Here is a 16,653-nt window from a genome sequence, read left to right on the forward strand (position 1 = left end):
AACTGCAATTCAGATTGTTCCCTAATATACCAGTTGCATGGAAACAAATGTGTGTTTTTAAAACAGAAGTAACTGTATTTCTGTCAAATATTTACTCCTCTAATTGCAAAATGAAAACCAACCTAATTCAATTTGCAGAAATCTGCTTTATACAGAATTTATCCCAAAAAATCCCTATACTACTAAGAGGCAAGAACATTGTAAAATATCTGAAGGTTATTTAGTTTTTAATTATACTTTAAGTTCTGGGATACATGTGCAGAATGTGCAGGTTTGTTACATAGGTATACACGTGCCATGGTGGTTTGCTGCACCCATCTACCCGTCATCTACATTAGGTATTTCTCCTAATGCTATTCCTCCCCAACCCCCTACCCGCTGACAGGCCCCAGTGTGTGATGTTCCACTCCCTGTGTCAATGTGTTCTCATTGTTCAACTCCCACTTATGAGTGAGAACATGCAGTGTTTGGTTTTCTGTTCCTGTGTTAGTTTGTTGAGAATAGTTTCCAGCTTCATCCATATCCCTGCAAAGGACATGAACTCATCCTTTTTTATGGCTGCATAGTATTCCATGGTATATATGTGCCACATTTTCTTTATCCAGTCTACCATTGATAGGCATTTGGGTTGGTTCCAAGTCTTTGCTATTGTGAATAGTGCTGCAGTAAACATACGTGTGTATGTGTCTTTATAGTAGGATGATTTATAATCCTTTGGGTATATACACAGTAATGGAATTGCTGGGTCAAATGGTATTTCTAATTCTAGATCCTTGAGGAATCACCATACTTTCTTCCATAATGGTTGGACTAATTTACATTCCCACCAACAGTGTAAAAGCATTCCTATTTCTCCACATCCTATCCAGCATCTGTTGTTTCCTGACTTTTTAATGATTGCCATTCTGACTGGCTTGAGATGGTATCTCATTGTGGTTTTGATTTGCATTTCTCTAATGACCAGTGATGATGAGCTTTTTTTTATGTTTGTTGGCTGCATAAATGTCTTCTTTTGAGAAGTGTCTGTTCATATCCTTTGCCCACTTTTTGATGGGGTTGTTTGTTTTTTTTTGTTGTAAATTCGTTTAAGTTCCTTGTAGATTCTGGATATTAGCCCTTTGTCAGATGGATAGATTCCTGAAATTTTCTCCTATTCTGAAGGTTGCCTCTTCACTCTGATGATAGTTTCTTTTGCTGTGCAGAAGCTCTTTAGTTTAATTAGATCTCATTTGTCAATTTTGGCTTTTGTTGCCATTGCTGTTGGTGTTTTAGTCATGAAGTCTTTGCCCATGCCTATGTCCTGAATGGTATTGCCTAGGTTTTCTTCTAGGGTTTTTATGGTTTTAGGTCTTATGTTTAAGTCTCTAAATCCATATCGAGTTAATTTTGTATAAGGTGTAAGGAAGGGATACAGTTTCAGTTTTCTGCGTATGGCTAACCAGTTTTCCCAGCACCATTTATTAAATAGGGAATCCTTTCCCCCATTGCTTGTTTTTGTCAGGTTTGTCAAAGATCAGATGGTTGTAGATGTGTGGCATTATTTCTGAGGCCTCTGTTCTGTTCCATTGGTCTATATATCTGTTTCGGTTACTGTAGCCTTGTAGTATAAAGTTAGGTAGTGTATTGCGTCGAGCTTTGTTCTTTTTGCTTAGGATTGTCTTGGCTATATGGGCTCTTTTTTAGTTCCATATGAAATTTAAAATAGTTTTTTCCAATTCTGTGAAGAGAGTCAATGGTAGCTTGATGGGGATAGCATTGAATCTATAACTTACTTTGGGCAGTATGGCCATTTTCACAATATTGATTCTTCCTATCCATGAGCATGGAATGTTTTTCCACTTGTTTGCGTCCTCTCTTATTTCCTTGAGCAGTGGTTTGCAGTTCTCCTTGAAGAGGTCCTTTACATCCCTTATAAGTTGTATTCCTAGGTATTTTATTCTCTTTGTAGCAATTGTGAATGGGAGTTCACTCATGGTCTGGCTCTTTGTCTTTTATTGTGGTGTATAGGAATGCTTGTGATTTGTGCACATTGATTTTGTGTAATGAGACTTTGCTGAAGTTGCTCATCAGCTTAAGGTGATGTTGGGCTGAGACGATGGGGTTTTCTAAATATATAATCATGTCATCTGCAAACAGAGACAATTTGACTTCCTCTCTTCCTATTTGAATACACTTTATTTCTTTCTCTTGCCTGATTGTCCTGGCCAAAACTTCCAATACTATGTTGAATAGGAGTGGTGAGAGAGGGCATCCTTGTCTTGTGCCGGTTTTCAAAGGGAATGCTTCCATCTTTTGCCCATTCAGTATGGTATTGGCTGTGGGTTTGTCATAAATAGCTCTTATTATTTTGAGATATCTGTCATCGGTACCTAGTTTATTGAGAGTTTTTAGCATGAAGGGATGTTGAATTTTATCAAAGGCCTATTCTGCATCTATTGAGATAATCAGGTGGTTTTTGTCATTGGTTCTGTTTATGTGTTGGATTACGTGTATTGATTTGCCTGTGTTGAACCAGCCTTGCATCCCAGGGATGAAGCTGACTTGTTCATGGTGGATAAGCTTTTTGATGTGCTGCTGGATTCAGTTTGCCAGTATTTTATTGACGATTTTCGCATTGATGTTCATCAGGGATATTGGCCTGAAATTTTTTTTGTTGTGTCTCTGCCATATTTTGGTATCAGGATGATGCTGGCCTCTTAAAAAGAGTTAGGGAGAAGTCCCTCTTTTTCTATTGTTTGATATAGTTTCAGAAGGAATGGTACCAGCTCCTCTTTGTACCTCTGATAGAATTTGGCTGTGAATCCGTCTGGTCCCAGGCTTTTTTTTGGTTGGTAGGCTATTAATTACTGCCTCAATTTCAGAACTTGTTATTGGTCTGTTCAGGGTTTCGACTTCTTCCCGGTTTAGTCTTGGGAGGGGGGTATGTGTCCAGGAATTTATCCATGTCTTCTAGATTTTCTAGATTATTTGCATAGAGTTGTTTATAGTATTCACTGATGGTAGTTTGTATTTCTGTGGGATCAGGGTGATATCCCCTTTATCATTTTTTATTGTGTCTATTTGATTCTTCTCTCTTTTCTTCTTTTTTAGTCTGGCTAGCAGTCTATCTATTTTGTTAATCTTTTCAAAAAAACCGGCTCCTGGATTCATTGATTTTTTTGAAGGCTTTTTCATGTCTCTTTCTCCTTCAGTTCTGCTCTGATCTTAGTTATTTCTTGCCTTCTGCTAGCTTTTGAATTTGTTTGCTCTTGCTTCTCTAGTTCTTTTAATTGTGGTGTTAGGGTGTCGATTTTGGTTTTTTCCTTCTTTCTCCAGTGGGCATTTAGTGCTATAAATTTTCCTCTAAACTCTGCTTTAGCTGTGTCCCAGAGATTCTGGTACATGTGTCTTTGTTCTCATTAGTTTCAAAGAACTTACTTATTTCTGCCTTAATTTTGTTATTTACCCAGTAGTCATTTAGGAGCAGGTTCAGTTTCCAGTTGTGTGGTTTTGAGTGAGTTTTTTATTCCTGAGTCCTAATTTGATTGCACTGTGGTCTGAGAGACTATTTGTTATGATTTCCATTCTTTTGCATTTGCTGAGGAGTGTTTCACTTCCAATTATGTGATCAATTTTAGAAAAAGTACGATGTGGTGCTGAGAAGAATGTGTATTCTGTTAATTTGGGGTGGCGAGTTCTGTAGATGTCTATTAGGTCTGCTTGATCCAGAGCTGAGTTGAAGTCCTAAATATCCTTGTTAATTTTCTATCTTGTTGATCTAATATTGATAGTGGGGTGTTAAAGTCTCCCACTATTATTGTGTGGAAGTCTAAGTCTCTTTGCAGGCCTGTAAGAACTTGCTTTATGAATCTGGGTGCTCCTGTATTGGGTGCATATATATTTAGGATAGTTAGCTCTTCTTGTTGCATTGATCCCTTTACCATTATGGAATGCCCTTCTTTGTCTTTTTTGATCTTTGTTGGTTTGACATCTGTTTTATCAGAGACTAGGATTGCAACCCCTGCTTTTTTTTTGCTTTCCATTTGCTTGGTAAATCTTCCTCCATCCCTTTATTTTTACCCTGTGTGTGTCTTTGCACATAAGATGGGTCTCCCGAATACAGCACACCAGGGGGTCTTGACTCTATCCAATTTGTCAATCCGTGTCTTTTAATTGGGGCATTTAGCACATTTACATTTAAGATTAATATTGTTATGTGTGAATTTTATCCTGTCATTATGATGCTATCTGGTTATTTTGCCTGTTACTTGATGCAGTTTCTTCATTGTGTCGATGGTCTTTACAATTTGGTATGTTTTTGCAGTGGTTGGTACTGGTTTTTCCTTTCTATATTTAGTGCTTCCTTCAGGAGCTCTTGTAAGGCAGGCCGCGTGGTGACAAAAGTCTCTCAGCATTTCTTGTCTGTAAAGGATTTTATTTCTCCTTCGCTTATGAAGCTTAGTTTGACTGGAAATGAAATTCTGGGTTGAAAATTGTTTTCTTTAAGAATGTTGAGGCCGGGCATGGTGGCTCATGCCTGTAATCCCAGCACTTTGGGAGGCCAAGAGGGGCGGATCACAGGGTCGAGGGATCAAGACCGTCTTGGCCAACATGGTGAAACCCCCTCTCTATTAAAAATACAAAAATTAGCTGGGTGTGGTGGTACACGCCTGTAGTCCCAGCTACTTGGGAGGCTGAGGCAGGAGAATCTCTTGAACCCGGGAGGTGGACGCTGCAGTGAGCTGAGATCATGCCACTGCACCCCAGCCTGGCGACAGAGCAAGATTCCATCTCAAAAAAAAAAAAAAAAGAATGTCAAATATTGTCCCCCACTCTCTTTTGGCTTGTAGGATTTCCACATAGAGATCCCCTGTTAACCTGATGGGCTTCCCTTTGTGCGTAACCCGACATTTCTCTGTGGCTGAGCTTAACATTTTTTCCTTCATTTCAACCTTGGTGAATCTGATGATTATGTGTCTTGGGGTTGCACTTCTCGAGGAGTATCTTTCATGTATTTCACTGTATTTCATGAATTTGAATATTGGCCTGTCTTGCTAGGTTAGGGAAGTTCTCCTGGATAATATCCTGAAGAGTGTTTTCCAACTTGGTTCCATTCTCCCCATCACTTTCAGGTATACTGATCAAATGCAGTTTTGGTCTTTTCACATAGTCCTATATTTCTTGGAGTCTTTGTTTGTTCCTTTTCATTGTTTTTTGTCTAATCTTGTCTCCACGCTTTATTAAGTTGATCTTCATTCTCTGATACCCTTTCTAAAATATCTAAAGGTTATTAAGGCTTACGCTATCTAAATTATATTTAGATAAGTTACCCATAAGCTAAAAGCTAGAGTCAGATGACAGTATCTAAGATGAAATCTTGAGTGTAGGTGGTATCCTTGTTTTCTTTTTCATAATCTCTTTAACTCATCTTAGTACTTATTTATTTATTTGTTTGTTTGTTTGTTCTGGGAACCACAGTTGAGCTTTGAGAGGCAGGAGGACAGTGCTTGATGTGTTAGCAGCTAGTAACCCGTATTTTAACTGAGCTGAGAACAGTAGTAATACTATGCTGGCAATAGCAAGATTTTTATCTCTGCAGCCTTATAGTACAACTGTCTTGTTTTAAAACTGGATTTTATTTTAACTAAATTCCTTTTTAAACCAAGATAGTTATATATAAGAATGTCTTTGGATTGGAAGCCTTGGTTTTAGTTTATTCTTGAATTAATATCAGAAGTTTAGAAATAGTAAAATTCAATGGCAAAGTAATAGTACATAATAACCACAGATTTATTGTGAAATGCTGGAGCCAACATGGAGGAATGGCAAGTATATGAGCTTTGACAATAGATGGGACCAGGGTTTTGAATCCTAGTTCTAACTCTTACTAACTCTGTGACCAAATGTAGATACTCATCCTGAGATTTCCTCATTGATAAAATGACATATCACCTCAGTGGAGTTGCAAGTGGTATTTTGCTTTTATCGCCATGTAAATTAAAGATAAATGAAACTTATGAAAAAGTGTTTCTATAAATAAATGCTATGTAAAATATTTTCTAAATTGGAATAACTTTGAAAAACTATAGAGTATAATATGAATATGCTGTAGGTACCATTTTAGCAGAATAACTAATACCTCATGTTTGTGATTGATTTAAGTATTTATTTCCTTTTAAATACCTGTGGGAGTACTTGGTCATAGTAGGCACTCTAGCCACTTTATTAGTCCAAGAACTAAGTTCATTGTAGGATTTTTTTTTTTTAAGTTCTGTGTCTAAATCTGATACAAGAATAGTAAAAGCCATGCAGTGGCAGAACTTTTATCCTATTTATAGGCTAAAAAACTTCTTATAATACTTAAAAGCTTTCCTTTCTTCAATAGATTTAACCTTCATTTCTAATATATAAATGTAATTTATTTTTGCTTAGACTCCAGTGGTTGGAGATGATAAAAATATAATCCTTGTAACACAGATATAGAACCTAATGGTGGCCTTTGGATGATACTTCAGCTCTCACCCAGTAAAGTCCCTGGGATTCCACATTCCCCAAATCCTTTTCTTTTCACTGAAATGCCAAGTAGCCCTCCTGCTTTTTCTTCCATAACCAGTCTTCCTACTGCTGCTCTAAGATGTCATGCTATGCTCTGCCACCTGGTGGTCGCAATGTACACTGCTGTTTCTGTTGCTGCCGCAGTTGCCTCCTACTACAACACTGAGAGTCAAAGTGTAGAGGTTGGGATTAAGTCTGCAGGTGTGATGTTCAGTGATACGGGCTCTGGAGCCAGATTTCTAAGTTTGAATCCCTACATCACTGCCTCCTTGCTGTGTAACCTTGGACAGGTTATACAGTTTTCTTATCTGTAAAATAGGTAGGGTAATAGTGCTTACCTCACAGGGTTGTTTTATTCAATTAATACAAATGCTGAGAACATTACATACTGAAAACAGTACACGACAGAAAACAGTAAAATGCTGAAGACAGTATTTGAAACATAACAGTGTTAGCTATTGCTATTATTCTGATCGGAATGCTTTAGGTAAGCAATTAAATGTGTATATTTTATTTGGAGCTATCATAGCTCCAAACTGATCCTAGCCTTGAGTTTATTTTTTAATGTTGATCTTTTCTAACTCCATTATGTATATACTTTGTTATGCATAATTTTTAATTCTCACTATCTCATATTGTAAAGTTAAGAAGTAAAAAAAAAAAAGAAAAAAATCACACTAAAATAAGAGTTCTTTTTTTTTTTTTTGAGACGGAGTCTCGCTCTGTCGCCCAGACTGGAGTGCAGTGGGGCGATCTCGGCTCACTGCAAGCTCCGCCTCCCGGGTTTACGCCATTCTCCTGCCTCAGCCTCTCTGGTAGCTGGGACTACAGGCGCCCGCCACCTCGCCCGGCTAGTTTTTTGTATTTTTTAGTAGAGACGGGGTTTCAGCATGTTAGCCAGGATGGTCTCGATCTCCTGACGTTGTGATCTGCTCATCTCGGCTTCCCAAAGTGCTGGGATTACAGACTTGAGCCACCGCGCCCGGCCAAAATAAGAGTTCTTAAAGTGAGTGAATATCATATGGAAATAACCATAGCACAATAGTGGAAATTTTAGAAATTTGTTTTTTTAATTTAGGAAGTTAATCAGTGAAATGAACTTTGTTCTGAAAATGTATCCCAATTTTCCAAGTAAACTATATATTTTATTTGTGTTTTTTACATACTGTAACAAGATAATTTCTAAGTTTTACTTTTATTCATTCTTTTTCCCTTTCTGGTGTGTGTGTGTGTGTGTGTGTGTGTCTGTGGTATTCAAACATTATTATGGTATGATGTTCCGTTTTTCTTGTTTCTGTTCTGTTTCCTTCCTTTTTCATATTTTTGTTTATATGTATGAAACAGTATTATGGTGTGATATTCTGTTTTTTTCCCACTCAATTTTATACTGTACACATTTCCCTTTTTGTTAAATAGTTTAATATATCATAAGTTACTCATTTTGGTTGGATATTGTTTTCTTTTTGTTGTATAATATTATAATGGTTATTTTTTATTTATACAGCTTTTTTCTCCTCTCTCATGTGTTTGTAGAACAACTGCCAAAAGGAGTGTTAAGAGTACATGAATGATTTTGTGGCTCTTGAAATATTTTCCCACATTTTGATCCAAAAGTGCCATGCTTTTTAATGCTATTAAACACAAATTTACTTTCACCCATAAAACATTGTCTAGGAACAAAGGTGAAAAAGACAGGATCCCTGCTCTCTAGGGCTAGAGTATAACAGAGAGGATACGTACAGATGAATGACTAAAAAGGCTACAACATTCTGAGTATGAAGGAAGAACTGGGATAGTTGGACAGTAGCAGTGTGGAAAATACTTCTTAAAGGAGATTGAATATGAAAATATGGTTTTAATTTGAAATAATTATTGATGCTAATTTTTCTTTCTTGCATATTATGTTTGTCATTTCCGAAACACATTTTTTTGCTTTGCAACAAAGTGACTTAACTCCTGCCAACTGCATGATATGGTAGAAAGAGCACACAGGTTTGGATAAATGGCTTAATTGTCTAAACCTCAGTTTCTGCACATATAAAACATAAATGATACTTCCTTTAGAGAGTTTTGAGGATTATAGAAAGTGTATTTTATCTATTATCTCCAGGCTTATTTCAAAAAATATTTGAAATGAAAGAATTAATATACTAATAAAGTATTTAGCACAGTATGTGGCATATAAGTTAGACTTAGTAAGTAGGAGCCACTATTGGTTTTATGATTGCCAATGTTAAGCATTCTGCTTCTTACAAAGCATCAGCTTTCCTATAGATACTGCTCAGTTTTCTAGAAGCTGAAACTGCCACCTTCTAAATGATCAGAATTCACTTCCTCAACCTCCAGAGTAAACCCAGCTCTTGAGTCTTTATAGTAACTAAAAAGCTAGCTTCTTTCCTTCGTTTCCTTTCTTCAGCCCCTGCTAACTGCCAGGTACCATTTTAGATGTAGGGAATAGGAAGATAACTGAGATAATGTCCTACACTGTCTACCTAGAGAAATAGAGTCAGAGGTAGGTGACTGTACACATGTCAGAGAAATCAGTGGTTCTCAACCCTGGCTGCTCATTAGCATCACCTGGGGAAGCTGTTTAAAAATACCAGTGCTGAGCCGGGCGCGGTGGCTCAAGCCTGTAATCCCAGCACTTTGGGAGGCCGAGACGGGTGGATCACGAGGTCAGGAGATCGAGACCATCCTGGCTAACACGGTGAAACCCTGTCTCTACTAAAAAATACAAAAAACTAGCCGGGCGAGGTGGCGGGCGCCTGTAGTCCCAGCTACTCGGGAGGCTGAGGCAGGAGAATGGCGTAAACCCGGGAAGCGGAGCTTGCAGTGAGCTGAGGTCCGGCCACTGCACTCCAGCCTGGGTGACAGAAGGAGACTCCGTCTCAAAAAAAAAAAAAAAAAAAAAAAAATACCAGTGCTGATACCATACTTTAGATAATTTAAGGGTTAATGCAAGCAGAAACAGTATTCTGTAGGAATCTGTACTCATTGATAGGTTGAGTGAGTCATTTTGATTGAAAAGAGAACTGGAAAAATCTTCACAATTAGAGTAATATTCAAACCAACGACAAAACTTAGTCTATATTGTTAGGAGGACAACAAGCTAGGGCACAAAAACTTGAATACTGATAGCAGATTGGAGAAGGAAATGGTAGATTATAAGGCTAGACTAACAAGTACAAACCAGCTAATAAGAAAGAAACTTTACGTCTGTTAAGGAGTTTAGATTTCATTATGTAGAAAATGAGGTAGACTTTATGAGAGAATGATATGATGCAATCTCTGATTTGGAAAAAACAGCTAGCCGCTAGTTTATAACATTGTCAAAAATAAATTCTAGATGGAATTAAAGTTATGGAAAAAATAGAGAATAATATTTCTCTTTTTTTTTCTTTTGAGACGGAGTCTTGCTCTGTTGCCCAGGCTAGAGTACAGTGGCCAGATCTCTGCTCACTGCAAGCTCCGCCTCCCGGGTTCACGCCATTCTCCTGCCTCAGCCTCCTGAGTAGCTGGGACTACAGGCGCCCGCCACCTCGCCCGGCTAGTTTTTTGTATTTTTTAGTAGAGACGGGGTTTCACCGTGTTAGCCAGGATGGTCTCGATCTCCTGACCTTGTGATCCACCCGTCTTGGCCTCCCAAAGTGCTGGGATTACAGGCTTGAGCCACCGCGCCCGGCCGAGAATAATATTTCTATATTTTGAGGTTGGAGAAGACCTTTATAAACATGTTATGAACTCCAAAGTCATAAAGGAGAACATTGAAATTAACAGATTTTACCAAGTAAATATTTAAAACTCTACAACAAAAGGTACCCTAAAGTTGAAAGTTTGGCGACAAACTAGGGGAAAGTATTTGCTGCCTCAGTGACAGAAGGTTAAAGTACCTAATGTATACCAAGCTCTTACAAATCAATTAGGAATAGGCAAAAGATTGAACAGGTAGCTTAACAAAGAAGAAATACAAATAGTTGCTAAAGCACGTAAAAGGATGCTTATCTTCAGTAATAATCAGGATTGTAAAATCAAACAAGAGTGAGGTCTTTGAAACTTTCATGCTGATACAGAGTTTAAAGTGAATAATATCTAATGTTGTCAAAAATGTGGAGAAACAGGCAGACTGATAACATTGTTGGTGGGAGATAAGTTGGTGTAACCTGTCTAGAGACTATATTAGTGGTTATCTATCAAAACTTAAATTGTGGTTGCCCTTGGACCCAGTAGCCACAACTAAGAATTATACCTGGAGAAATACAATGTTGTAACATTGTTTGTAATGCTAAACAGTGTAAATGTATACATATTTGATAGTTAAACTTTTTTGTAGGAATATATACCAGACTGAAGAAACTGGTGGAGGAGGGGCACTTTATATACTTCTGTAATGTTTGTGATTTTTTTTTAGAACTTCCATGTAACTGTGTGTGTGTGTCTGTCTGTCTGTCTATCCATCCATCCATCCCAAATCTTATCTATCTATGCCAAAGGCTAGAAGTCCTGTTCTGGATGAATTAGATGAGGAAGAAGTTGGAGGCAGGAAAACCAGTTAAAGAATTTTTTGCCTTGTTCAGGTGTGAGAAATGTTTGGGTCTGAATTGGAACTGTGACAATCAGAATGAGGAAGAGGGAAGATCTGAAAGATAGAGAATCTATAAACTTGTACTATGTGGGTGGGAAGAATGAGGAAAGACCATCAAAGATGGTTCTGAAGTTGGTAAGTTATATTGCTGAGTAAGCAACTATGACATTATTAAAAATAGGAAAAACAGGAAAAGAAGCATCTTTGGAGTAGAAGATAATATCTTAAATATAGATCCTCAATATGTATTTGAACAATAAATTAGTTTGGTTCAGTTAGCTCATCTTTAGCATCTATAATTTATGCTTTCTTATTAAGGCTGGTCTTGTGTAGTTATTCTTCTGCTTGTTAGGAGATGTCATTAACATTTCAAAATATATAAAAAGCAATTTCTAAGTATATTTTTTAAACGATTTGTTCTTGTTTTATATTTTCAGAGTGCACATTTGGCCATGATAGATACCCTCATGATGGCTTATACTGTAGAAATGGTCAGTATAGAAAAAGTAATTGCGTGTGCTCAGCAGTATTCAGCTTTTTTCCAAGCCACGGATCTGCCCTATGATATCGAGGACGCTGTCATGTACTGGATAAATAAGGTAGGATTATACTCACTTGAGTAAATTGCATCTCATAGCCAGAAAATGTGAAATTCTAAATTATACATTGACACTTCATTACTCTTTTTGTTTCAAATCAGAGTACAAACTTAAGTTGTAAAATATACTTAAATTTTTTTATTAAAAAAGCTTAAAATGATGAAAATAGATTTCTGTATACTCAGCAATATTTATAATTATTCTTTTTTTTTTTTTTTTTTGAGAAGTAGTCTCGCTCTGTCACCCAGGCTAGTGGCTCACTGCAACCTCTGCCTTTCAGGTTCTAGCAATTCTCATGCCTTGGCCTCCCAAGTAGCTGGGATTACAGGCATTTGCCACCATACCCGGCTAATTTTTGTATTTTTAGTGGAGACGGGGTTTCACTATGTTGGCCAGGCTGGTCTCGAACTCCTGGCCTCAAGTGATCTACGCACCTCAGCCTCCCAAAGTGCTGCAATTACAGGTGTGAGCCACCATGCCTGGCCAATATTTATAATCATTTTTAATGATTAATCTAGTTCATACCAGATTATGGAAAAATTCAGAACACTTCTAATAGTGAACTATACACAGTGGGTGTTCAGTAAATATTTTTTGAATTCATTTCAGGACTGAAATAATTTTCTTACATTTCCGGTTAGAGGATTCTTAGGTTTGCTTGACCAAGTTGCACAAGATCATGATTGTGGATTTCTCTTCTTGGAAATTTTTATGAAACTGTGATTTATGCTTTGAAGATGCTTAATTTGTCAGCTTATCACTCCCTTTGCAAATTTGAGTAGTTAATTTGTCTTGATCCACTTTCATTTACCACTGTCAGCTAAGAGAAAATTAAACGTTATCTGAAGACAAGCACTAGAAGTTATATTTCCAGGTATCTTTTCTTGAAAGCTGGCATGAAGCTTTCAATAGAAAGCTAAATGTAAAAAACACTATTACAGCTATCTTCATTATCCATAATATCAGTATCATTGTAGAAGGACTGCTTAATACTTTGCCTCTGGAGTTCCTTTATTTCTTCATCTTTAGTAATCTTTCCCCCACTCCTCCTCAGCTGTAGAAAATCACAGTCACATTCTAGACCTATTCATCTTGAGAAACTGTGCAAGCTTCACATCCCATTACAGACTTCCCATTCTTGAACAATTTCTCCTATCTTCCTAACTCACTTGCTTTAAATATTAATTTAAAAATGTTCAACCTCATTATGACTTATAAACCATTGAGCCTATTAATTTCTCACAATCTTGTTGGACTTCATATTTGTCCATCTTGAACTTAGATTTTTATAAGTACCCTCAGTTCTTATGTCTCCCCTTCCCTCCCTGTTACTCATTTGGTAACAGCTCAGATGGTTTAGCTCAGTTACGCATTTTATTTATAACCTGCACTTGCGGAGGCAAATATTGCTGGAGAAATTTACACAAGGAAGTTGGTTTCACTTTAAGTTCATAAGCACAAACTTCCACTGCCAGTCCAAGAAATGTGTCCCTAAGTTTGCTTTCCCACGCTTCATGACAACTGTTACCCATTTTCCTGATTCTCGGACCTTCTGTAACCCTTTCCCTACTACTGTCAGCTAAATTTGCCTTATCTTTTCTTGAGACCAGAGATGGGAAGGCTTTAGATGGGAATTATCTTCCCTTTATACTAGCAAATCTGTAAACAGTTTTGGATCAGCACTCATTGCCTTTTGTCCTGCTGTTAGAATGAAGAATTTCCCCCTTCACATCAAATGTGAGTTCTCCACTACTTGCTCTAGAACTTTCTTCCCTTTTTCATGGTCATTGGTCCTCTATTTCAGTTCTTACATTTTAATGTACATAAAAATCACCTGGTGTATTAGTCCATTTTTCTTCTTATAACAGAATACCTGGGCCGGGCACAGTGGCTCACGCCTGTAATCCCAGCACTTTGGGAGGCCGAGGCAGGTGGGAGGTCAGGAGTTCAAGACCAGCCTGGCCAATATGGCGAAACCCTGTCTCTACTAAAAATATAAAAATTAGCTGCACATGGTGGCGGATGCCTATAATCCCAGCTACTCGGGAGGCTGAGGCAGGAGAATCACTTGAACCTGGGAGGCGGAGGTTGCAGTGAGCCGAGATCATGCCAGTGCACTCCAGCCTGGGTGACAGTGAGATTCTCTCAAAAAAAAAAAATAATAATAATAATAACAATAACAGAATACCTGAAACTGGGTGATTTATAACAAAAAGGAATTTATTTCTTATAGCTATGGAGGCTAAGAAATCCCAGGTGAAGAGGCCACTAGTGAGAGCCTTCTTGCTAAGTTGGGGCTCTGCAGAGTCCTGAGGCAGCACAGGGAATCATATGTTTGAGCATGTTAGCTCAGCTCTATCTTCCCCGTCTTATAAAGCTGCTAGCGATAGCCTGTTGATCCACTGATGTGTAAATTGGGTCGGCTCTCATAAGCCAATCACCTCTTAAAGGTCCCCACCTTTCAGTACTGCCACAGTGGAGATTAAGTTTCCACATGAATTTCAGAGGGGGGCAAATATTCAAACCATAAGAACCTGGGAACGTGTTAAAATGGCTGCTCTGAATGAGGAGGTGTCTAGGGTGAAGCAGGAGAGAGTGCATTTCTAACAAGCTCCAGGTGATACTAATGCTGCTGGTCTGGGACCACACTGTTATTTGTTCACTCCCACATCGTCTGACTCTTGAAGCTCCCTATTGGATCGTTCTCGTAAGAATACAGATTTGGGCCAGGTGTGGTGGCTCACGCCTGGAATCCCAGCACTTTGGGAGGCAAAGGCAGGCGGATCACCTGAGGTAGACAGTTCAAGACTAGCCTGGCCAACATGGTGAAACCCCACTCTACTGAAAATATAGTAATTAGCTGGGTATGGTGGTGGGTGCCTGTAATCCCAGCTACTTGTGAGGCTAAGGCAGGAGAATTGCTTGAACCTGGGAGGCAGAGGTTGCTGTGAGCCGAGATGGTGCCATTGTACTTCAGCCTGGGTGACAGAGTGAGACTCCATCTCAAAACAAAACAAACAAAAAAAGAATACAGACTTGGAGGCTGGGCACAGCAACTCATGCCTCTAATCCCAGCGCTTTGGGAGGCTGAGGCGGGTGGATCATCTCAGGTCAGGAGTCCGAGACCAGCCTGACCAACATGGCGAAACCCTGTCTCTACTAAAAATACAGAAATTAGCTGGGCGTGGTGATGTGCGCCTGTAGTCCCAGCTACTCGGGAGGCTGAGACAGGAGAACTGCTTGAACCTGGCAGGTGGAAGTTGCAGTGACTTGAGATTGCACCACTGCACTACAGCCTGGGCAACATAGCAAGACTCCATCTCAAAAAGAAAAAAAAAAACAGACTTGCTCTAGTGTCTTCCATCCTAAGAAACAAAACTTCCCCATCCTAATACAAGCCTATTTCTCCATACAACAGAATCTCTCAAGAGTTGTTTGCTATTTCTTTAGCCTGCTGTTATCTCTCTCCCATACCCATTCCTACCCTGAAATTGTTCCTGAGTGTATCAAAAAGGCAAATCCAATCAATAATTTTTTGTCCTTAATTTAAACTCAATTTTTACTTCTAAAGCTTGAACCACCTTTTTGAAGTTTCAGTGGAAAACCCAAGGTGTTTACCAAGCCCTCCTCTACTTGGTAGGATTTGAACACCAAACTCTGCCTCCCCTATGGTGGCAATTTCTTTGACTTCTCAGCAGTTGTCTTCTCCCTGCATTTCTTAAAATCTTTCCTACACATGCCCAGTCTAGGGCTCAGCCAAGAGTTGAGGGAAGTTTATATGCAGATTTTGGGCCTCACCCATTACCCTTCCTACAATATTCCTCCTCAATATCCAGCTACTCTGGCAGTGCCAGATTTCTCCCTTGATTCCTCCTGCCAACCAGACTACAGTTTTCTCCTTGAGTTCTAGTCACAGTGCACTGTTGAATTGAGGGTAAGGTCATATAAACATGGATTTCACTCAGTATGTTTCTTTCTTTTTCAAAGTTGAATTCTTTCTTGCTTCTACTTGCTCTTGTTCACTCACCAGTACCTCCAACAGATGCTTTATATATTTTGTCCAGAGTTTATAATTGCTCTCTGCAGAGCTTAGTGTGATGCATGCTATTCTACTATTACCAGAACCAGAATTCTAAAAGTATCTTTTTATAGTGCAGCTTGGATCAGGCCATTCTTTTGCTCAAAACTCTTTAGTGACTTCACTTTACCCTTAAAATAAAATGTAAAATTTATCATGGCCTGCAAGGTACCACCTACTCTGACCCTGTGTACTCCATGCTAGGCTCATGGCCACTGTTCCCCTTTCTCACTTTTTTGACTTCATTCCTGCTCTATGCCTTTTCTCATCTCTGAACCATTGAACCTCATGTTTCCTATCCCCGGGCAGCTCAGCTCCCAGCTTTCTGCATGGCTTAGTGCTTCTGCTCTCCATCAGCTTGAATAGCACTTTTCCCTGACAACCTTATCTAAATGAAGTGCCTCTATCAACCCCTTGTTTTCTATACTCGAACACTCTACCTTTTTTCTTTCATAGCACTTTCAGACTAATTACTTTTTTAATCATTTAATTTTTTAAAATCCGTCTTCCTAACTAGAATAGTCTATGTGAGGATAGGTACAATGAACTTTTTATTTCTAGTGCCTATGATGACCTTCTTTCTTCTTTTCAGTTTTAGTGTCTAGACTAGCACAGTGTTTGACAAAGAGATTATATTTAATAAACACTAACTAAATTAATAAAGAGAAGAGATAGTTTAAGCCATTAAATTAAGCTAGGCACTTTGGAACTTTGGAAATCTACACAAAATTAAGGAAATCACTTACCTAGGAATGTTCATTCCCTTTATGCAGTCATATCCACCTTATTCCATTTTCAAATTCGGTTTAAAACAATTTGATTCAACCTGAACTGCAGTGTATTTTTTCCCTTGATCCATT

General features: G+C 38.4%; 1 protein-coding gene and 1 long non-coding RNA gene across 6 annotated transcripts in view; one reads left to right on the plus strand and one right to left on the minus strand.

Moving 5' to 3' along the window:
* LOC144340890 (uncharacterized) overlaps nt 1–14,741 on the minus strand; it is a 37,927-nt gene extending 23,186 nt beyond the window's left edge. Inside the window, exon 1 of the long non-coding RNA XR_013417431.1 lies at nt 13,767–14,741. This is a non-coding gene — a long non-coding RNA (uncharacterized LOC144340890). The remainder of the gene's footprint in view (nt 1–13,766) is intronic.
* Nucleotides 1–16,653, plus strand: part of CAMSAP2 (calmodulin regulated spectrin associated protein family member 2) — a 117,929-nt gene that overhangs the window by 57,385 nt on the left and 43,891 nt on the right. For all 5 annotated transcript variants that reach the window (XM_077989822.1, XM_015118795.3, XM_015118805.3 and 2 more), the window contains 1 exon segment: nt 11,554–11,715. In XM_077989822.1, the coding sequence (XP_077845948.1) occupies nt 11,554–11,715 (162 nt within the window).

The sequence above is a fragment of the Macaca mulatta genome, chromosome 1 (genome assembly GCF_049350105.2).
Source record: "Macaca mulatta isolate MMU2019108-1 chromosome 1, T2T-MMU8v2.0, whole genome shotgun sequence".
Classification (NCBI taxonomy): Eukaryota; Metazoa; Chordata; class Mammalia; order Primates; family Cercopithecidae; genus Macaca; species Macaca mulatta.